The following is a 25442-nucleotide window of genomic DNA, read 5'->3' on the forward strand; positions in this document are numbered from 1 at the left end:
ATTTATCATGTTGTTTATTATTTTTTAGAAAAAACTACCAGAAAAAAAGCATTAAGCAATACTGAAAAAAATAAAAACACCAATAAGAATAAAAAAAAAGGGGATTTTGGTAAAAATATTTGTGCTATATGTTCAAAATCTTTTAAACACTTCAATACTTTGAATAAACATCTGCGTAGTCATTTATTACCAGAAAATGTAGTTATTCATCCATTTCAATGTGATAAATGCAATAAAACATTTCCAAAATTACAGAACATGAACACACATAGAGCACTTATTCATGAAGTATTATAAGTTTATATCTATAACAAAATGTATAACCATACAATTATGTTATTATGTATATTATTTTATAATACAATATTATTTATATACATATAGTTATGTATCTTAATTAGTATGTATTTTATTTGATTATTTTTTTTTTTTTAATGTTTGATTTTTTAATATTTATTATTTGATTAATTTGAATTTCATAACTATTAATTTGCTATTATGACATTGTTATTAAGAGGGATTTGCATGATTAATAATAATAATATAATTTTGTTTTAATATTATGATTTGAAGTTTGTTAAGCTTATAAAGTTAAAAATCTCACATTGAAAATATGTTAATTTTTATTTATGGCATGTCTAATTAATGGTAGAATAGTTTAAAGACATCACACACTTGATAATAAAATTAAATTATAGTTTAAATTAAAGTGATTTTTTTTTTTGAAAAATGTATTTGACTCGAAAAGATGTTATTTATTTATTTGTATCATCCAATTTGTCCTTGTGGTGTATATCTGAGGTAGATAACACAGATAGATTTGATCCTTTATGGGTTTTTCTTAATTTACATCATTCTTGCAGAAACATGTTTGTCATTTTATTTTATTGTTGTATTTGATTTCAATCAAAACATTATTTCATATTATTTATTCATTTATAATTTATGATTCTTACAAAATTATTATAAATATGTCACTGGATTGTTGTACCATGAGAACATAAGAATATAAAGTGTTTGAAATCAATTAAGAAGCGTCCACATGGAAGAAAATGTAACCAGCGTTTAATATTATCTGTATATTATTTTTATAAAATTCAATTTTATATTAGCATCTGCAGAATGAAAACTATAAAATTGATTGAACATTTAAAAAAAAAAAAAAATTGTTAACCTATATTTTTTTTAGATCTAATCTGTTTACAACTATTTTGTATAACTATATATTTTAATATTTTCCTGTTACATTATTATTCATTTATTATTTTTTAATTTAATGTTATTAAATATCCTTTTTATTAGTTTGGTCTTAATAAAATACAATATATATGTACTTCATATTTTTATAATTATATAAGCGATATTATTTAACATTATTTTTAAATTCAATATTATTATATAAAAGATCTCTAGAAGGTACATAAATTTCATATTTTTCTCATTATGTTGCTAAATGAGCATCAGGTATGGGATTATTATTATTATTATTAGACTAGAAATATAATTTTTATTTTTATTATTTTAATAAAATGCTAAATAAATTGTTAAAAAAAAGTACTGCACACTTAATAAATTATTTACCTTTTTTAAGTAAGAATAATCTTTTATTAGCTTTTAAGCGCTTTTTATTAAGTTACTAAATTCTAATATGTATGTATGTATGCTCCAACATATTTTATTTTATTATTAATTATAGTCTATCTTTTATAGGAATAGCACAACTACAAAATGGACGATGGATATGTCCAAATAGTTATTGTGGTAGAACATATAAAAAGAAGTTCTCATTGTATCGCCATTGTCGACAAGAGTGTGGTGTTGAACCTCAATATCAGTGTTTGTATTGTATGAAAACATTTAAACGCATAGAATCGCTGAAATCACACTCTATAATAGTTCATAATTCATGTAATTTTGATTAATTACAATTGAAACAACTGAAAAATACAATTTAATTTTCAATGATTTACTTAGTAATATTTCAAGCATTTGAAATACAATAATTCTTCTAATTATATAAAAACTTATCCAAGAAAAGCCTACTAAGTTTGTGAGAAATGGAAAAAAATTTGATCGTAAGACATCCAATATGACTATATCTGTTGATTTCATATCTTAAATATAAAAATAAACACATAAGTTGAAATATAAACAATTACATAATATTATCCACTAAAAATGACAAAAACACTAAAATAAATGTAAGAAAAATCAATATATTAATATGGTAAAACTTAGATCTATAAAGGAAGAATATAACTTTAATGAACCACCTTTGAATATAACTCATATTTCTAACCCTTAACTACTCTAAGATTAAAAAAGAACCACTTAAATGTGAATCATGTGAAGTTAATTACAATAAAATACATTGATACCAAAGGCTGTAAACACGAAGATACAAGAAATTAACACTATGTAGATCAGACATACTTGAACATAATCTACTTTCAAATGTAATGATATATATATTTTTTTTGTAAACAAAATTATACAATTCCAATTTAATTTAGTTGCATTAATTTGAAAAAAAAATTGTAATATATTAATATACATAAATCAACTTTGTTAATATAATACTTTTAATATCCTCAATATACTACTGGATTTGGCTATTTATTAATGTTATCTAATCCATAAGTATATTGTTAGTAATTATACTTTTCAACAATTATTAAACATAAAAACTGAACTTCAATTAAAAATTAAAATCATTTGTAACACAGAAAATGCTATAGTAAACTCTAACATCACTTAAGCAAATGCATGACATTTAATTAATAATAAGAGTATATTACTGATTATGGTTAATAACAATTTTTTAAGTTATAATTCCTTGCATTTTACAATTTGAAAAAGAAAGATTTAAATTATTAATAAATGTGTTCATTATACTATTTAATAGATATTTTTATTTAAATTTCTTGTCATTTTTAAATGTTAGTTTGGTGTAACCTAAAACATGTTATATTAGTATTAGTTATGATAGTCAATGGAGCTGTCTTTATTTTTTATATCTGTAATATATAAATAATAAACAATATTGATATATTATAATTAATATTATGAATATATTATAAAATATGTGTACCATTAATTGTAAATGTTTATTATTACGTTGAAAGAGATTTATAATTTAAATATATACATACATATTTATACAAGCGTATTAAGTTCTTTATAGTTTTTTTAAATAAAAATAAATATAAACTATTCTAAAAATTATTTAATTAATGATATTCAATTTATATTGATATACTTTAAGTCGTAAGACATATGATTTTAAGTAGTCATATAATAATATATAGGCCTAGACAGTGTTGATATATTTTATTAAACTATTTTTGTCTGATTTTCTTTCTATGGCATAACAATTCTTAGTACTTAGTAGGTATATATTTATTAAATTATTAATAAATTATTAAATTAATGAGTATGAAGATTTAAAATTTAAATAACAATTGTAAATTTAATCACTTAATTCTTATGACGTTGAAAACTGCTTTTGCTTCATTTATCTGCAGTTTAAATTGTCTTGAATATTTTTAGTAGGTACATGTTTTCATCATAACTTATTTTTGTTAAATTTTACAGTTTGTCCAATCAGTGGAAGATATATGTGTCCAAATACATGTGGTCGAAGTTACAAAGAAAGGCACAATCTTATTAGACATTTAAGAAAAGAATGTGGTGTTGCTCCTCAACATAAATGTATCCAATGCTCAAAAGCTTTTAAGCATAAAGCACATTTAACTAGACATTTATTATCCTGCTCTAATATTCCTCCAAGTTTCGAATGTATATTTTGTGGGAGGATGTTCAGATGTAGAGATACATTGAAAAAACATAATATATTGGTTCATAATAATTTACTTGAATAATTTACTGAATAACTTGTATACTATTGTTATTATTAAAACCAGTTAAATCATGATTGTTTATATTATAATTAAAATATATATGTAATAAACAGAATTTTCATTTAAAACTTATAACATAATATTTGTACCTACTATGTCATGTTTACAATTTATAACAATATTTAACTTGAACTGATTTAATTCTATTATATTACTTAGAATAAAATGAAAGGGTTATTTATTATTTTATCAAATTTAAGTATCAAAGAATTTTTTTTTAATATAAAAAAAGTTTATTTATAATTGGACATATCTCAAAAAATGTTTGTCATTTTTACTACTAAAAATCTTATATTTTTTCATAAATTATATAATTATATCATTTTTATCTGTTTTCTTATTTCGACTAATTTTATAGGTTTACATTTTTGTTTTCAAACAATAGATGTAGGCAACCTATGGTATTAATTTTTAATCACCTTAGAGGTTATTTTTCTAAATGTTTTAAATAAATATAAAATATTGTTAAAATTACAATATATTAAATGGGTCTGTCTCATAGACAAACCTTACTTCAGTTTTCACCATAGTAGGTCTATGTTAAAATTATTTTATAGCTAATAATTATTCAAATTAAAAAACAACATTTTATAAGTGAAGTTTTTTTTGGTAACTTACTTTAAAGTTCAATTATGAAATAAAATTTATAATATTTTCTAATAAAGTATTTAGTGCAATATATGAGTATGATATAATTTTGCATGTAATATTTTATACTTTCATATATATGATGTAGAAATTATGTGGTATTAAAATATTTTTTATACACATACATAAGTTTTATAAAAAAAAAATGAACTAATAACTGAAAAATAATTTCTTTTTAATAACTGACTATGGAAATTCGGAAAATTTGTTTTGAAATAAGTAATTTAATGAATAGATAGATATTTAACCTAGTTAAATACTATAAATCAATAAACTGGTAAAATAGTTTAATGGATGTGAATATTTGATATGAAATATTGATCCTTCATTATTTTTTCTTATGTATTTCTAATTATCTTGGTATCATTATCACTAATTATCTGTCAACCTTCATTTATATATTATAAAAGACAAATATCATAAAAAATATTATAATCAATTAAATTTTAAGAAAATTATCCAAATGTATGTGCTATTGAATTAGGTACATTTTTTTCATCTATCACAACAATATTTATGTAATCCCTTATTTTCATGCTCTAAAAAAACAACAACAAATAAAATAGATTACTATAGTATAATATAAGTTATTTCATGTCTATTATATTCACATACATAAGATATAATTATTTTAAACAATAAATAACGAATAGAATTTGCTTTAAAAATACAATATTACGTATAAATTATTATATTTTAAATTTTATGCTTTAGAAATATTTATAAAATCTAATTTTAATTATTAATAGAAGAATAAGACTGCTTATAAATTAACTTTTATTAATACTTATTTATTTATTTTAATATTCTTGTAGCAGATACAAATGGTACAATAACAAATATAATAAATGTATCAATGGTTTTATATTAAAGTTAAACATATTATTAAAAACCTTCTACTAAAAAAAAAAAAAAATAATAAATAAATGAATAATTATTATAGAATACAGTTTTTAGTTTTTAAGAATGTTAACTTAATATCATATATTAATACTGTATCAATATTGAGACATGAAATTACATTGTTTATATAATATAACTAAATTATATAGTATGAGCCTTATTTATGACTAGGTATGATAATTATTGTAATTTCTACTATAAATTATTATACCATATTAAATATTTTACAAATACTAACAGAAATATCAAAATTAAAACAAAACAGTATTTATGTGTTTAAAAATAATTTGTTTACTGTTTTTTATATGTGGAATTGATTTTTATATGCATTAAATGTTTTATTTAATAAAGACTAAATTATTAAAACAGTTAAGATTACTTAAAATGTAAAATAATTGTCTCAGTTTTCAGCTATTTTAATTAGTTATTACTTAGCATTTCATTTAAGTTCTATACTTCTATATTTTTATTTGAAATCAAAAGGAATTTACTTTATTCTTTAGAATAAATGCCAATTGCTTTTTATCAGTTCAATTTTTTACTATGATGGCTTAATGACATTTATTTGTTTGCAGGTTTACTAAGCCGTTGGTCATGTATGAACAACTGTGGTAGAAGCTATAAGAACAAAGGAGACCTAATACGCCATATGAGAAAAGAATGTGGTATTCCTCCTCAATATCGTTGTGATACTTGTCGTAAAATGTTTAAACATGTTCATCATTTAAAGTCACATATGATTGTAGTTCATCAGAAACTATTTAAAAGCAATTAAAAACACTTCATTTATAAACCTATACTATGTCGTTTTGTAAAATGTTAAGCTTTAATATACTCTCTTTTCATTAGTAAAAAATTATTTTTATGTTTTCAGTTAACTGATTATTAAATATAAATATGACTACATGGTGATACAAATTTATATATTATACTAGATTAGGAACTTTGAATAAAATTAACATAAAATAACTAATGCTTATACTCCATGTTTTGGATACAAAAATTGTCCACGAGTATAAAAACTGCAAACTATCTAGGTAACATATTAAAGTACCAAAGATATTATTCAAATATCCGTGTCAATTTTCTAACTAAGAGAATTGTTAATAAAATTAATTTAATGGCTCAATGTAAATTTAAACATTGTAAATATTAAATGTTGTAGATTCCCAAGTTTCTTATCTAGTGTAGTATACTTTGTATACACGGTGTACTAGTAAAATGCATAGATTAGAAAATACTTTTTTCATTCCTATTAACTAAATAAATTAAATAAATTATGTAATAATTATTAATGTATTGTCTACAAAATATAAAATTATATAATTTAACACTATAGTTCTTAAGTTTAATATGTTCCTATAAGTATGGTGATTATTGTTGTTTATTACCAATTTTCTAAAAACTTTTTTTTTTACTTTAATAATTTTATTTTTGTTAACTACAGATTTTTTTTTTTGTTTTTAATATAACATAATTCAAACATTATTAAGCTTGGCTTAAAAAAAATTTCAAAAATAAGATAATTAATTATGTCATATAATTGAATAAACAATGTAAATGGTTAAATTGAATTAAAAATTGAGAAATATGAAATTCATTGAAAAAATAAAAATAAATATAATAAATAGATTGGAATGATTTTAGCATTGGTGTTTTTATACTCGGTTGGAACAAATATTATCATTGCTAATAACAGATTGTATTTAAAATGTAATTGAACGTTATATATATAATTAGTAACAAATTAGTATATCTTCAATAGAAAGATAATTTTGAGTATATATATCTTTAAAAATTAGAGCTTATAATTTAATTTTAAAAAATAAAATAATATAACAACAATTTTAAACTTATTTATATCGTATTAAAAATAAATAAAGATGTTATTTTTTACTAACTTTTAGATTGTTAAATATTATTTAATTTATGATGCATAATATATATTAAATACATAAACATTATTTATTTATTAATAATTATATCTTCACATAATTAGGTTATTTTTCAAGGTGGCTGTACTGAAATGGACATGGATCAAGTTACAGGTACAAATATAATTTAAATAGAAATATAAGAAAATAATGTAGAGTTGAATCCTGATACAAATATGGAATTTGTTTAAAAGCATTCAAACAAAATTACTAGGAATACAACAAAGACAACAAATATTTTTTGAATTTAACTCAAAAGAATAAGTAAGTACAAGAAAAAATAATGAATTATGCTTCACATTGTTAAATTACATTCAAGTATACAAAGCAAATTGTTAACAGTAATTTTAAAATACACAAGTGCATTTTTAACATTAAATACTTCCCTTATATTCATCGTTTAAAAAATCATCCTATGTAAAATTAAAATGATATAATAAGTGTATACAATGAATGTAAGCACTATAGAATTTAAATAGGTACCAATATTAAACTATGTAGTAAAGATGGTTTGCTCATTTTACTGTTACTGTACATACATAAATATAACACTATGAACTGATATAATGAATAATGATATTTTATAATTTTAAGAGAAAAAAATACAAATCAAATAATATAAACTCTTGTTCTATTTTAGATTACTTTGGAAGACCTGTTTAAATACTACATACAAGAACACTTACTATATGACTATTGTGTATATTTATACTCAAAAGTGAATACATCCAGAATTATTTTAATTTGTTCTTTGAAAATTTAATTTCTATTATGGCATTAAAATGATAACAAATAAATTGTGATTTTGTTATTAACTTATTTTATATTATTACATTGAATTTCTTTATAATTTATAATCTTAAGTATTATTTATTTAACATAATATCTTAAAACATCTTTCAACATAAAAAACTATAAAATCATTTAATGAGATTCCTTTTTTTGGTAATAAGATAATATAATGACAGATTATTCTAGGTTAATTTTGTGTCAGATATTAAATTAGTATAATTTAACAATCAAAGTATTGAAGTATAATAATTGTATTTATATATAATAATAAATAGATGATAATTATTTTATATTCAAAAACGATATATTGTTATTGTGTCATTGTTAATATCCATTATATCTGGTGTATGGGATAGGTTTATTATTTTGTTACCTACCTATGAACAGAACAGCTTAGAATATATTTATATATATATTATTTTTTATTAACACAGCAATGGTTCACCCAATTTAACAAGCCTGGACATTTTCTTCATGTGGTTTGCCAAACTAACATATAATGTATAATAATTGTTCTAATATAAATAGTAATAATATTTATGTTGAAAATAGAAAAAAATGTAATTTGGTTTGTTTTTTATTTTGATAAATAGGATTATTCAAAAGATCAAACTTGTTGAAATTGCTATGTCCAAATAACTGTGGCCGATCATATAATCATCGTGGAACATTGCGCAGGCATCTTAAGTATGAATGTGGTGTACCGCCACAATTTAAATGTGAATACTGTCCTAGGACTTTTGCCCAAAAAGTCAATCTGAATAAGCATCAAATGGCTGTACACAAAAATATTTTAGATGCAATGAGCATGTGTTTTGTTGAATTATGTGAAAAATAAATTTCATAATAGATAATATATTATATGTTATTTTTTAAAAAATATTGAGTCTATTGTCTAGTTATTTTTAATTATAAATGCTTAAAACCCTGACGGGGAAACTAATTTTTTTTATTATATTTCTAAGTGTAATGTTATTTATTAAGGTATATAAATTAAAATTGTTAAAATTGTTTTTTTTTTTGTTACAACTACGTGTAATATATGTTATTTAATAAACCTAATACTAAAGTTCAAAATAAATTTTTAGATTCTTAAAATAAACTTGAATATTATTTTATTGTTTAATTACAGTTTATAATAAAACCAATAAATAATATTGTGTTAGTATATACTATGTTTTTATAATGATCAATAATAACAAATTAAAAGATTACCAAGCAATTTAAACACATTTTAAACTAAAATATTATTTAAATACATTTACAATTTTAAATTGAAATTTTATGTCATAAAATGTACATAATATATAAATATATACAAGCTAATCTGTGTAATTTTCTACACACGTTTTTACAAAATATTTTTTATATATAATTTGATGCAATTGTCTAACAACACTTATTAAATAAAATATTATGTATTGATATTTTTACAATTTATTATTGTAATTATTTTAAGTTTTTACTTCTTTGAATTATAATATATGTTTTTAGCTATGATTAACTGTTAAACTGCTGAATAATTAAAAGTCCAACCTATTAATAATTATCTCAATTAATTTAAAATTATATTAATAATTTTTATTTAATATATAAAAATTTAATAATTCTTCAATTTTTTATTTTTAACTCATAAATAAATTATGAAGTAATGATATTCTTATATAATTTGTTCAATATTTATAGAATGATATTATTACATTACTATATTTACTTACTCGCTAATAAGCACTTAAGTAATTTTATATATTACTTCTAAACCTAGAATTTTCTTGATTACCTCAATTGTAAATACTAAAGTTTTTTAGTAATAATATTGACTTGAATAATGTTTATACAATAATACTATGCACATACTCATAAAAATTTCAGTCTTATCATTACATAATTCAATAGGTTATAATTTTTACAATAAGTACCTACTTAACTTAAATACCATTTTTTTTTTCAGATTTCTATGTTGTTTTAAAAATGATTTTTTAGCATATTGTTAAATATAACCGCATACATATATATATATTATATATATATAATTTCCTAATCATTTTCTTGCTTATTATTATTTTAAGAAATATCTTTGTTATACTGGAATTAAGTACAAAAACATTTCCAAATTTGAATGTACCATATAATTATTATACTAGGTGTTAAGATACCAAGGGGTATAAAACACAAACTGTGAATTGTGCTATTCATTGTTTACCAGCTATTGTCACAGTCATAATATCAATTGAATGCTATATTTTGAATTTTGCTGATATTACTGTACAAGAAACTTATTTAGCTAAATACAATTAAAATTTAATAACCTTAATAAACATTGTATTTTAATTTATAATAATTTTTGGTGCCAATAAATATTAATAGATTAGATATATTATAAATTTATAATATATAATAATAACAAATAACAATAACGATATTTGATAGTAGTAAATAGAACTATTATTGACAGGTGCATTTTATTTTATATTATTTTTATTTATAGAATATAATTAATTTACTTTTTTCATAGATTTTTGTTAGTATACTAAACTGGAAATTGTTTATTATTAATTAATAATAGGTAATTCTTGTATAGTATTATTTATTTTAATGGTAAAAAAATAAATCATTTTGCTTAAAATAAATCATTTGGCTTTATACAGCTTACTATGTATGTACATTGTGGCATACAAAGTACCCGATCACTAATGTAAAAAGTCTAACCATAATTAATTTTAACTCAATATCTTGCAGGTATGTTATTATCCAAACTAGAAATGATTGTTGCCAATGATCCTGCTGTATGCCCAAACGGATGTGGTCATAAATATAAAGGCAAATGGCGTAAATATAATCTGAAGAGTCATTTGATGTACGGATGCAGAGTACCTAGACAATTTCAGTGTAACATATGTTGTAGAAGTTTTGTACAGAAAGTCAGTCTCAAAACACACGTAGCAAAAATTCACAAAATTATCTTTTATGAATAATTGTTATTATATACTTTATACAATATACTTTTACTTACCTGCAATAATAAGCAATAGTTAAATCTAATACCTTATACTCATATACATTATACTACATACAAGCAAATACCTTTTTAATTTTCTAATTTAAAATTTATTTATTTAGTTCTTTTTGATTAGGGAAAAATATACATTGATTCCACCATAAAGGGCAATAGTCAATTTGTTATCTGATTTGTTGTTTTGTAGATTATATAGTAGTAATATATATTATCTAGACTAAATATTAAAATATTAAAAAAAAACTACCAATTTAGTTGTATTTACTTTAAAATATGTTTTATAGTTTTTGTATTAATTGTACATTAACATTTGTACTTATTAGCTTATTTTCAAACAAAACACATATACTGTAAATAATTGTATTATATTTAAACTATTTTTACATATTATTCTAAAAATTATTTTTTATGCATTTTCAGATAATGGACCATACTTAATGAATAATTCAGATAATTGGAATAATGATTTACAATGCAATAACAGTAATAAGAGGTTAAACGTTAATATTAATGATTCAAATTTTAAATTGAAATCATTATATGAACTTCGAATGAAAGTATTAAACAAACGGCTTGAACAAATTATGTTTAATGGCCAATACCGAGGAAAATAAATTTGATCTTACTAAACTGACGACTAAACACGTTCCTTACTCAGATTTCTTCAACTAAATTTAAACTTTACATACAACAAATGTTAAATTTCAATAAACTATTATGTTTCATTAATGTTATGAATTGTTTTACTATACCTATTTTCAATCATTTATAAATTTAAAAAAAAAATATATTTTTTTATGTATAAAACAATATAATATAACCTATATGATAGGTTGTGTTTAGCCTGTAATGAAAAAAAAATAAGAAAAGGGATATAAAAGTAAAATGCGTACCTGAATATATAAATTTCTTATAACTAGAAGGGACATACATAAATATTTTTTAAAAAGAAGAGGGACCCCGCCTCCCTTACAGGTAAGTAGAAATAGATTTAGTGGAAACGAAAATCGGACCTTTTTCGTTTTGGTGGAATTGTGGAAACGATACTTAGCGAAAACAAAAATCAAGTTTTTTGACGAAAACGACAGATGCCCCAGTGCCTAGAGCATAGTCACTATTATTATTCATTATTGATTACTTATTTATTAGTTATTACTTATTACTAATAAGTAATATTGTTGCGTATAACTAAATATCTAGGTAAAATGAATACTTTCTATTTGTATAAGTATGAATCTTGGTCATGCCATTAATATAGATTGTACTTATTAGTTATTACTTATACAGTTTTACAATAGGTACATACTGTTTTGGAATACATATTCAAACATAAAGTGTAAATAAAATATTCAAGTGTAATTTAAATAAAATGTTTATAGATACTAGATAGGTACTTTGTACAGTATATAATGCATAGAAATATTTTTCATTTGAATAACTTATCTAATAATATGATAAGATTACATATTATAAATCATTCGTTTATTCCTAATTTATGATTTGAATATATTATGATAATATTGACAAAAATATGATTTTTGGTTACTGTCTCGTTGTTTATAAAACCAATGATTCGTATATACCTACTAATATACTATAAAGTATGTATAATATCACAATTTGTAATAAAATATTATTATAAACAATAAATAATTATTTCAATATTTGATGTATTATTAACTTTATATAATTTAAACGTTTTTTGAGATTTCAGTTACAAATGTTACAATCATAATTCATAATCAATTATTTTACTGTAGGCTCTGAATGATATAAAATCAAAACAGTGACCCGTAGTCCACAATCTATCATAATAGTTAAAAGATAAAAACTATATTATATTTTATATAATACATAAATAGCTGAAGACATTTCAAAAAATCCCAATTTATTTTTATATTTTATGTGGTTGACACATTTTATGTCGGAAGTCGGGAATCGGAACTAATACAGTATAGGTACGCGATATAATATGTGTATGTTCTATATTCATGTGTGGTGGTAGTAATTTTATTTATCTACATATCATATTATACCTAAATCGCTATGTATGTAATATTTATATGTGTTACTTTTATAGTTTTTGTGAAAGGTTTCATCAATTGGGTAATATATATAAGAACCTTGGATAACATATATATTATAACAATAACTTATTGTTATAATATATATAAATTATAAAATAAATGTAACAAAATTAAATTATTCGTATTATATATTTATATATATATTACTCTTTACAGAATACTTAACTAAAATGTTGCTATATCCACAAACTGTGTTTCTGTGTCCTTGCAATTGTGGCCGTAGCTACAATTTTCAACACCATCTTCTTGCTCATAACGATTTTGGATGTCCTAAACAATATTGGAAATTGAGAATATGCAGAATTTGTTGGAAATCATGTTCACCTGTATCGTCTCTTAGAGCTCACATGATATTAGCCCATAATGTCATTTCTGATTAATATTTAATATTTTTGTATACAAAAAAAATTATGTATTTCTTTGTTATTAGTAATTAATTTAAATGATAAGTAATGACTCATAGTGAAAATAAGTTCCTATTTGTGTTTTTTTTTTTATAGAGGTGTATGATATGGCGATATATATGATTTTTCTTAAAAATGTACTTATAAAGATAATGTTGAATAATTTCATTAATGTATGCGACTTAACAACTTTATTTGTTGATCGTGTGGTACACGACACACTATATTATAATATCAAAATATAAATTACAATGTACTAATAAAGAAATAATTTAACTTAAATCGTTCCTATTTATCTACATATTTATAGGTATACTATATATTTATGTATACTTCTAAATACCTAACATAATATAATACATTTATACTAATTAAATATATTAAATATATATGCACTAAACATTTTCAAAATAATCTATAGATATGATTTCCACTTAAAATTATATTATTCTTTATTACCTCTATATTATAAATATAATAATATTCACATTTTATTCTATTATTATTTATAATAAATACAAATAATTTTTTTACTTTTTAAACCCATATGTTACACAATGAAGATTATAAAAAATAATTATTAAAACAAAATAATGAGCTGATTATTTACATGAAAAATAAATTAAAAACTTAATTTTTTAAAGATTGAAGTGGTTGTTCCTTGTTATACTGCCGGTATTAAGCTATTTGGCGAATAATAAATATTTTTATTTGTTTATGCATACTAATATACTATTATCAATTATTAGTTATTCCAAATAAAGGACAATTGATAATTGTTATTATTATTTCACAAGCATTTAATTTAACAAAACGTGACACATTTTACCTATCTCAATGATAAATGTGCGGTTTAATGGTTATTATTGCTCATTATTAAATCTGCAGCGGTCATCAAAAAGATAATTAATTTTGTATTAGGAGCGGGTTTAGTTAGGTATTTAATATTGTATTTGTGATTTTGTTTTCTTTCTTTTTATATTATCATAATTTTGTATTACTAAAATAACTGTCGAGCTATCAAAGTCACTGACTAAAAGCTAATAAAATTAAAAAAAATAACTAAAGTAATCTCCTTCAAAGGTACCTATGTACGGCTATACTGTTCACAAATTATTTTACGTTAGGTCTTTGCCCTTTGGTGCTTCTACTCAATTCATCACGAACTCACAATATTTTGTTTGGCGAATAAATTAAACAAAAAAAAAAAGCTTAGCTCAATGCTTCGGCCGCGATCGCGATCTTGCAACTTAAGTCAACTGTAGATTTTAACCTATATAGCTTATAAAATAACCATGATTATTAATTAGATTGCTTATATATCATAAGTGATACATACATACATATATATAATTTATATATTTCAATTTATATTCGAAATTTGTATTCTTATAAGACGATCTTTCACTATTCATCTGTATAGGTACCTAGTATCTACCTATTTATACTATTATAATAATATTATACATTTTGATTACAGTTAATTATTAAACATAACCACGGACTAAGATTTATCTTAGTCAGTGACATAACCAAGTGCAGCTATAAATAATATCTTAGCTTTGATAATGTGCGAATGCGTAATGAATATTTATATATAATTGGACGTAACAGTAATATTATTAGCGTGCTTACGCGGGGAGGGGGGTGATAATTGTATATCCCCCTCCTACTCATTGGCTTATTTTTACTATATTAAAAAAATTATTAAGTAATGAAAATATAGTTATCGCTAACACAGGGTAATTTACGCCGAAAATGTAACTAATAAGTAATAAACTAATAACTTATTATATATATGATACAAAATATCTATTATACAATACAATTAATTATAATTAATTAGCATCTATTGGTACATGAAAATAAAATATATATACAGGGTGATTATTTTATCATGAACCACTCATTATTTCACAAAGTATTCATGTTTTTGAAAACATTTTTTACATAGTTTCAAGTTGTTAAAAAAACAACGTTTTTATTAAAATTTATATTTTTAGATTTTTTTTTTTTTAGGGGTTTTTACTTTTTTGAATGACAGCATAGATTTTTAATTTCATATTCCAAAGCAGAATATTTTTCTGAGTATTTTAATACATAAAAAACATATTTAGGGCGAGTAGTTTATGAGTTATACCTATTTAAAGTTTAGACAAATGGAGTAGTGGACAAACATCTTGCGGGGTCACCGCGTACCACTCTACTCCGCGCATCAATACTTTAAATACTTATAACTCATAAACTACTCGCCCTAAATTCAATTTTTATGTATCAAAATACTCAGAAAAATATTCTGCGTTGGAATATGATATTAAAACTCTGTTGTCATTCAAAAAAGTAAAAAACTTAAAAAAAATTAAGGATAAAAAATATTTAAAAATATAATTTTTTTTAATAACTTGTAAAAATATTTTCAAGAACATGAATATTTTTTGAAATGATGAGTGATTCATGATAAAAGAATCACTCTGTATATATTTTTATTTATTATATTTTTTCATATATCAATATAGAATTACTAATTAATTTTAATAAGATTTTGACATATTGTCATAGCATGGTCTGACTGTATATATCCCTCCCCTTTCAATAAAGCATAGTACGCTACTGAATAATATTATTGTTGTTATTTATGTACCACGTATAAACTACACATCTACATATATTTGACTACCTCTTTTCAGAACGCACAGGAGACAACGAGAACAGCCGATTCAGTTGTCCAAAATCGTGTGGCAAAAGCTATAAAAGAGAACAGCACATGAAGCGGCACGTAATGTATGAATGCGGACAAAATCACCAGTTTTGCTGTACAATATGTTTCACATATTACAGGAGAAGAGACGTACTTAAGCGACATATGGATATGCATCATAACTTTTCGCAATATGAAAATCGTGTTGTTGACGAAATAAGAGAATTTTTGCAATAGGCTAGTTGTATATGTATGTGTAATTGCATTTCTATTTTTACCGATTAATACGTTGTACCTACCCAAATATTTTAAAAAAAATATAAAAAGTCATTTTAAAGTATTTTACGCAATACACATGCACGACACGAATATAATATAATATTATGTATAAACAAACAGGGATTATAATAATTAGGCGCACTCTTTAAAACGCTGAAAATGTGACAAGACATATAGATAAGTAGGTAAAGATGATATTTCTTCATATTATCAACTAATACACAAAATCAAAAATCGAAATTTCAAATAATGTTAAGTATTAAATCAACTGCCTACATCAATAAATTAAGTTAAAATAATAAATATATTTATATCATGTTTCATATATATATTAACTGATTCAAAATTAAATTTAGATACGTATTATTAAATTGTAGTGTTCTGTGAGGATGGAGATATCATAATATTCTGGTTTTTTAATAAGATTCGCAGGAACAAGAGCTACAAATATTTCATGTTTTAATTTATTTTAACTTTTTAACAAAATATGAAATATTTGTAGTTCTTGACGTTCTTGTCCCTGTGAATCTTATTAAAAAACCATATTTATGATATCTCCACTATTTCAGGAGATATCGCGATAGGTAAATCTTCACGGGACACTCTGTATAGGTATTTAAATGTACCTACGTATAATATTATAAAAATATATTACATTTTAAGATAATATATAAATATTAAATAATATTGTAGGTATATCTTTATCCTATTATACTGATCACTGACACTACTTATAATTAATTATCTTAAGTTATTATAGTAGGTATGGTTGGAATTGGGAATATAGTTATTAAACTTCGATTAAGCTTAACAAATTCAAACTAATCGTAAAATATACTTAATTAATTGTCTTATATAGGTTGTATAATAACTAATTATCAAGCATCATAAATTCGACTACATATAATTATTCTGCGTAGTATAATTAGGATACATTTTTTTAATGGGATAGACACATACACTTACTTTCAACTCCAATACGTTTTACCATAACATTTTATAACACATCATAGGTTTGTATCTACGATCTACCATTATTTAATATTTATATATTAAAAATATAATCTAAGTTCTGTGCTGCGTGTAATCAATGGTATTACCTATAATATCATGAACATTTATCACCTATTAATATTGTGAATTTGGGATGGTTAGGCAACTATTTATAAATTAATTAGGGCAAGACTGTTCGCCCAAAAATGACCTTTCGCTTTTCACACACGTCTCTTTACGCCCAAATCTTTTAATGCTACTTTACCTTTTAGCTCAAGATATATTAGCATTTTTTGACCACAGATTTATATTTTTTTTTGATCTATTATATTTTTAACATAAATTTATATTCATTTTTTATTCTTAACATTATATTGTAATAATTTTCAGTGTATTATAAAAATGTGGTCAAAAAGTGCTGTAATATTCTTGAGCGAAAAGGTAAAGTAGTAAAATATTTGGGCGAAAAGCGAAAGGTCATTTTTGGACGAAAAGAGTATCACCCATTAATTAATGTGTACAATAATAGTAATAATACCTAGCCTGAACAAAAATTCTAATCATACACCTAAATATTTATTAGTATTTCGTGTCCATAAGTATCATATTTACTACTTAGTGATATTATTTACTTTAATTAGTCGATATGTCTTCTTAAAAGTAATTACTAATTTTTTTTTTTTTTATTGTTATTAGTTAAACACTTTTTTATTTGTATTCATTATTAAATTGTTTTAATAAGAACTAATTTTTGTATAATAATATTAATACATATAATTCATAGTTCTCAACCACGTATTGTTAAATTTATCGTTAACATTATTAAAAGTGAATAAAAGTAAAAATGAATCTTTCCTGAAATAAAACTCTATGGGTAAAAATCAAAGCTTGAGTAAACTCGAATATAGTTATACAAGTGATAAATAGTTAGGTACTACCTAATAATAAATAATATAATATTAAAAATATTTTTAATTTAATACTTATTTTTATATTTTATTTAAGTAAGTTTTTGTCAAATGTCAATTGTAACTTCTTACTGTGTGTAACACAAGAAATAATTAAATTTAATAATATATGTATAATTACCTATAATTTAGTTGTTTATGTAGGTATATTTATGATTTATACTTAATATAATAATAAAATATTAAAACTAACTATACATATTTTATGTTGTAAGTTTTAAAATCTTATTGACATTAGACATATGTCTAGCTTAATTTACGTAGGAATATAAATCTTATATAAACTAAAATAAAAAATTTTTTGTGTATTATTTAGGTACTTTATACATAATAATAAGTAGATATAATACGTCCATCCATGATCTACTCATAAATCATAATAATTAATGTTTACTTGAGGATCATAATTTGTTACAAATCAATGGCTTTAACTTTACTTTAAATTGCTCTTTGTATTGTACTATTGTGTGTAAGCAAAAGCAATGCTGGTGCGTTTTTTCAGTCAAATAGTATTTGAGAGTGTAGCCATTGACCGCGCGGTTATCAACGGTCAACGGTGTACGGACTATTATAATATAATATACTCAGTGGCGAAGCTTGGGTTCGGGATTAGGGTAGACAAATTTAAAATAATATTTTTTAGAAAGAAATTATTTAAATAAAAATACACAAATAAACTTATTTTATTCATAGCACTAACTAGTAACAATTTTTTTATATTATTTTATAGATTAAATCTATTTTTCTATTTTTTGTTTTTGCAAATAAATCAATAACTTCATCAATAAATGTAGGATCTGTGGATAACTCGTTCAACATTTGTTTTTCAATGGCCAGTGATGACAAATTTGACAATCGGTCATTGTTCATAGAATTTCTTAAAAACGTTTTAATACGTTTCAAAGCACTCATATTCCTCTCACTAGAAGAAGTTGTTACAGGGATGCATAATACTAATTGTAATAATTTTGAAAGTTCTTGATATACATCTAGTAAATTGTCTAAAATTAAATAAAAATAATTAATTATAAATATTTTAAATTAAAATGTACATTATAATTTTTTATATTCTTACTTTTGTCTAAATAATTGAATAAATCTTTTGGTGTTAAATATTTATCAGGGCTGTCATAAATTATTTCCAATTCATTTTGTAATCGTTCTAAGTTAAATATGTCTGGAAAATGATTTTTTAGTTCCATTAGTTTATCCATTGGGAAATTATTTTTGTAATTCTTAAACGACGTATTATTTGTAAGCTCGACAAATTTTAAATTTATGAAATCTTTAAATCGAACTTCAATTTGTACTATTATAGAATCTAATATTTCATAAGTTAGAGTTTTGAGATCAATTATATTTTTTTCTGAATATTGTAGTTCGCTATTTAACTCCATCGCCGATTTACAACATATTGATATAGTCTCCTCTTTTCTCATTGCAATTAATTGATCAGAAAATATTTTTATTTGTTTGACACAATATTGAACATCAGCAGTGCATTTAGTCTGTAGTATTAAAAATACATGATCTGAATATAAAAATAGTTTTTTAAACAAACAAAGTAAATAAACAAATTTAAAATTTGTTAGCTTATGCAATAAACCATATGCCATATTTATAGTTATTGGATCCCAGTCGTCTTCGTCTGTAACACAAGTTATCGCTTTTTTCAATTCTATAAAATGGGTAGTAATAGTTGCAGCAGCTCTGGAGTGATAATTCCACCTCGTTTCACAACTTTGAGGAAGTTTAAACCCTTTTTCCCTTAAAAGCTGACTTCTTTTTGGCGATCTACTAAAAAATGTATGAAACATAGTCAAATCACTTATAAATATTTTCACAGATTTTATCGATTTTGATCCGTGTAGAAACACTAGGTTAAGTTGGTGAGCATAACAATGTATGAACATTGCTTTTGGATACGACTGTTTAATAATAGCTTGAACTCCATTCTTTTGCCCTGCCATAACAGCTGCTCCGTCATATGTTTGACACACTAGTTTATCACCTATATTCCAATTTTTTATTTCTGTTAATAAAATTTCAGATAGGCCAAAGGCAGATTTATCTTTTGATACATCGAAAAATCCTATAAACCTCTCTTCAATTTTGTTATCGACTACATATCTAAATATAATGCTCATTTGAGATTTACACGATACATCTGTTGTTTCATCAGCTTGAATAGAAATAAAATTTGCTTTTTGTAATTCGTTTGAAATTTTAGTTTTTAACACACTAGTAATACAGGAAATTAAATCGTTTTGAATATCGCTTGATGTTCCTTTAAAAACTGAATTCGACATAAAATGTTCTCTGAGAAGTTGCTCTTCTCGAGAAAGTAAATCTAAAAGTTCTAAATAATTTCCTTTATTTATAGAAGAACTATCTTCGTTATGACCACGAAAAGCTATTTCTTGCTTTCCCAAAAAACAAATAACATGTATTAAACGTGTTAATATTCGACGATTAACACCGACATTTTCATTATGTTTAATTGCAGCCAAACGACGTCCTTCCGACAGTGCATGTGCAATCCGATTTGCCCCAAGTAACATAAATTGTTCTTGGGAAGTTAAATGTGTTTTACTTATTGCATGTTTTGATGCTTTACGATCAAAATTTTTCATAACTGAAATACCATCACTTCCCCATGTTTTTTCTCCCCGAAACAGTAAACAATAATAACAAAATAATTTACCTAGATTTTTACTTCCAGCTAACCACGCATATTTTGTGTACTATGATATTTGAAATTTTCGTATTGTTTTCCCATCAACCGTTTCCAAACTTAAACGTGGTGTTGGTTTTTTCGTTTTTAATTGAAGTTTATGTTCGAAAGAGTAGTTATGAATTCCTACTTTTAAAATTTCACTTATTATATCTGAACACTCCATATTATTAAATTTAAAACACTTCGCGTTCCAACGAGAAACAACAACTAGGTACCTAAATAGTTTAAAATATGTTTAAAAGATTCATCAATTTAAATATAAAATATAAATTATTAAAAATACACTGCTATTAAAATTAAATACGTATTATGCTATTATTATTACTGCTTACTGTATAAATACGAATAAGAAAATAATTATTACTATATTATATCATTATCTTATCGTCATGTGGGTATATTTATAAATATACCATAACGATACATTCGTGAGACATGTCTCCATTAACTCAATGCGCACGATACCCCTCCTTCAAGAACCCACCACACCGCATGTTCTAAAGTATGAGACACTATTCACATTGTCTATATATCTAGCAAATAACATTATTATTGACTATTGTCTTGTTTTGACCCGACAGCGTCTATTTAAATCTGTTTATGCATGTATATTTTATATTTTATAATTTTTAGAATAATTATAAACTAAAATATCGTCTATAATAAAAATACAAATTTGAAATTACAATACATTTTAATTTTTTAAAAACTTTAGGTATATTTTAATACGATTATAAAACACAAATTGACGAATCATTTTTAATGGGTAGACAATGTCTCTTTGTCTCATAGGTAGCTTCGCCACTGAATATACTATATGTTTATATTGTCTATATCATATCATAAAAATAATGAACGTTTAGTATCAGTTTTATACATCACTTCAGTTCGCTAAGTTTGTCAAAAATAAATTACGTTTTTCCTTCTGTATTTATAGGTATAGGATAGGGTAACCAGGACTTCTTAAAATAGTTGAGATAAAATTAGTGATGATGTAGTTGTATCGATACTTTTTATGAAGTTCATTTGAACTGAAACTTTTAATTATTTTAATTAACATAAATAAGTTAACCTTGCTTAGTTACATTAGTGGTTGCTAGCTATTAACAATATAGCGTAGTCAAATCAACACTCCTTAAGCCTTAATTAAAATTTAACGCTCGAATGTGCATGGAAATGACTTATTCGGTAGTAAAAACAACTCCACAGTTTTATTATGTAACTTGTCTTAATGTTAAAACAACTCCGATAATAGTTAATAATTTCTGAAATTCGTGATACATTTTATATATGAATTTAACCCCGACGTTGATGTCGATTTAACTACAAGACAACCTTAGCTTAAAATCGACGTTTAAATAATTTGTATAACATTGTCAATCCTTGGAGTTAAAACAACTCCAAATATCTATGTGTAATAAATTTATTTTGTTGTGCCTAATTCAAAAAACTATAATAACCATATAGATACTTGACATTTTTATCAAATATTATTTAAATTATAATTTTCTTTAAATGGTATAATTTTCAAAATGCTGATTTTTTAATATTTTAATATTATTTTTTTTTAAATGTTAATAAAAAATTGTTTGCCTGGTCAAAAGTTTAAAAATTCAAAACAAGATCTCACATAAGTTATTCTTGTATCTGTATAAAAATATTAAAAATACATACGTACAATTTTTTATATAGACATTTGAAATTAAAATTTGGACGAAATTAAAATATTAAACAATGAATAACGAAGTAAATTATTTTTTTATAAATCAACAACATTATTTATGGAAAAAAAAACCTCTATATATATTATACAGTCAGTGCCGTAGACAGGAATTTTATATGGGGGGGGGTTTATTATAATAATAACATGTTATAGTAAATTAAGAAAAAATAACACATTATTTATATTTTTATATCTTTATTTTGATAGTGTCTTTATAATATTAGATCTATTTTTCTGTTTTTTTTTAATAGTTCGTCCACTACTTCCGGTATTATTTAAATATGTCGATAGTAGCTCAAAAGCACTAATCCATTTAAACGATCCTATTTAGAGTAGTGTTTAATTAATAATATATATAATTAATATACTTCTTTCATGCTATTTCTGAGATAGGTCTTTACTCTTTTTAAACTGGAAAAAGTTCTTTCTAGCGTGGCAGTAGATACTGGCAGTGTGCACAAAATTTTTAACAATATAAATATATTGGGGAATGTTATAGGATCACAATGCTTAATAGCATCTAATGCATTTGATTTAATCACTTCATCACTACCAACTGTTACACGCTTACCTTTTTGTTTCCAAATTTGTAGCTCACAAATTGTCGTAGTCAAATCAATTTGTGGTAGATAAATAGAAACCAGAGTCCAATATCCATGATGATGTATCATTGAATAATTTAACTCATCTTTTATAATAACCTACGTGATGGTTACGTCCTATTCAACACTTATACTGAATTACTGTATAGCAGAGTGGTCCTACTCACTAGCTCACCTCTTTTCAATTGTTTAGGTACATTTTATTTCTAACAAGTATTTCGTGTATTTAGTGTATTATAAAAAATACATAAAATAATAATATGATTTATTTTTTTAATAATAAATTCAGACTTCAATTGGCTGTATTTTTATAATAAACAAACCTAGCCACCTATAGGTGTGCTTAGTAGCTTAGTTTTTCTTTATATTAAAGGTACGAGGGGAATACTGAATGCCATTTATAACTAAATGAAAAATAAATAATGCATTCCAGTCAATTCAAACATGAAACGATTTTTTTATTTAAAAAAAGTACATAGTGATAAAGTGATTTTAACTTGTTTATTTTATCTTTACAGTTCAAGTGTACTATGCATATATTTAGCTAATAATAATATATTATAGTAATATAGGTATCCTGTACCCATTACATAAATCTAATAAATAGGTAGTTGAATTAAAGGTAGTGATACCTATCACCTATGTATGACTATTTTAGAGGATCTTAATTACCTAATTACTTTTTGTCAATTCACTTTTGATTTAAAAACAAATATGATTACTTACCTCTGAAAGGATTTTTAAACTTAGTATTTTAGTCACAAAATTGTTAAAATAAATCTATTATCATTATTTTTTTATACTTAAAATTAATTAATAAATGCTAATTAGCTTAAATTTAATACCTACTTAACAAACAAAATCGAATTCCGGTTTACAGCTTAAGCATAAATCGTTAACTAGTCGTATAGTTGACTTCAATTTTAATAATATATACATCAGTAATTTTTATAATTTTCCCAATGATTCTTAATGATGATATAATGTTCCTGTAATTTTATTTGAAATTGTAGTGAAAACTAAATATTTAGAAATAGTTAGTTGATAAATGAATATAAAAACAGACCCCCTCAAATTCACAGTATATAAAAATCATAGTTTTGATACGGGTTACTACTTCTACAATTGTAGTAATATATGAAATATAATGTAGGTAATTATATCTTATACCTTATAAGATAATATCTTAATGTCAATGTCATATGGACTTAAAAACTACTTGTCTACTTCCATGAACTATATGAACATATTAATATATTATTATAATTAGGTACTTATATTTTTTTAAGACTTGTTACCGGGATTCAGGATTTGCAGCATATGATTTTTTTATCACGTATAATGTAGCTGCATTGCTACCTATGTAAATTTATGTATTTGATTTCAAGTATGAAATTTGAAAGTGATTTTTTGTTTATTCTAGTTTTCAAGTTTTTTTAAATGAGTTTTTTTGGGGTATTTTCTACTTTATTGTATTTTGCTTTTGTATTCTATTGCCACAAAACTACTAGGACTTATTTAGTAGTACTTACTACTTAATACTTAATACTCAAGTCATTTTTTTGTTATATTTTCAACTTTGCATCCGATGTGGTTGACCATACAAATATTCCAAATTTCAAACATTGCAATAATAATGTTGTAGAAAAATATTCTATTATTGATTCCTGGTATACAATGGTTTCGAGTAATACCATCGGGTGTGATTAGCACAATAAATGATTATGAATATTGTATG

At 23.0% G+C, this 25442-nt stretch overlaps 1 protein-coding gene and 1 pseudogene across 17 annotated transcripts in view; one reads left to right on the top strand and one right to left on the bottom strand.

Moving 5' to 3' along the window:
• LOC113554788 (longitudinals lacking protein-like) overlaps positions 1-25442 on the top strand; it is a 360082-nt gene that overhangs the window by 254894 nt on the left and 79746 nt on the right. Inside the window, exon 5 of one of the 17 annotated variants that reach the window (XM_026958781.1) lies at positions 16392-16654. The exons of 13 other annotated variants lie outside the window; for them this stretch is intronic. In XM_026958781.1, coding sequence (XP_026814582.1) covers positions 16392-16639 — 248 coding nt within the window. In that variant the 3' untranslated portion in view covers positions 16640-16654. Of the gene's footprint in view, positions 1-3594; positions 3918-6046; positions 6262-10936; positions 11188-16391; positions 16655-25442 lie in introns of those variants that run through there. 3 more of the 17 variants (XM_026958791.1, XM_026958817.1, XM_026958774.1) reach the window with 3 other exon arrangements.
• LOC113554795 lies at positions 23315-23886 on the bottom strand (annotated as a pseudogene).

The sequence above is a fragment of the Rhopalosiphum maidis genome, chromosome 2 (genome assembly GCF_003676215.2).
Source record: "Rhopalosiphum maidis isolate BTI-1 chromosome 2, ASM367621v3, whole genome shotgun sequence".
Taxonomy (NCBI): Eukaryota; Metazoa; Arthropoda; class Insecta; order Hemiptera; family Aphididae; genus Rhopalosiphum; species Rhopalosiphum maidis.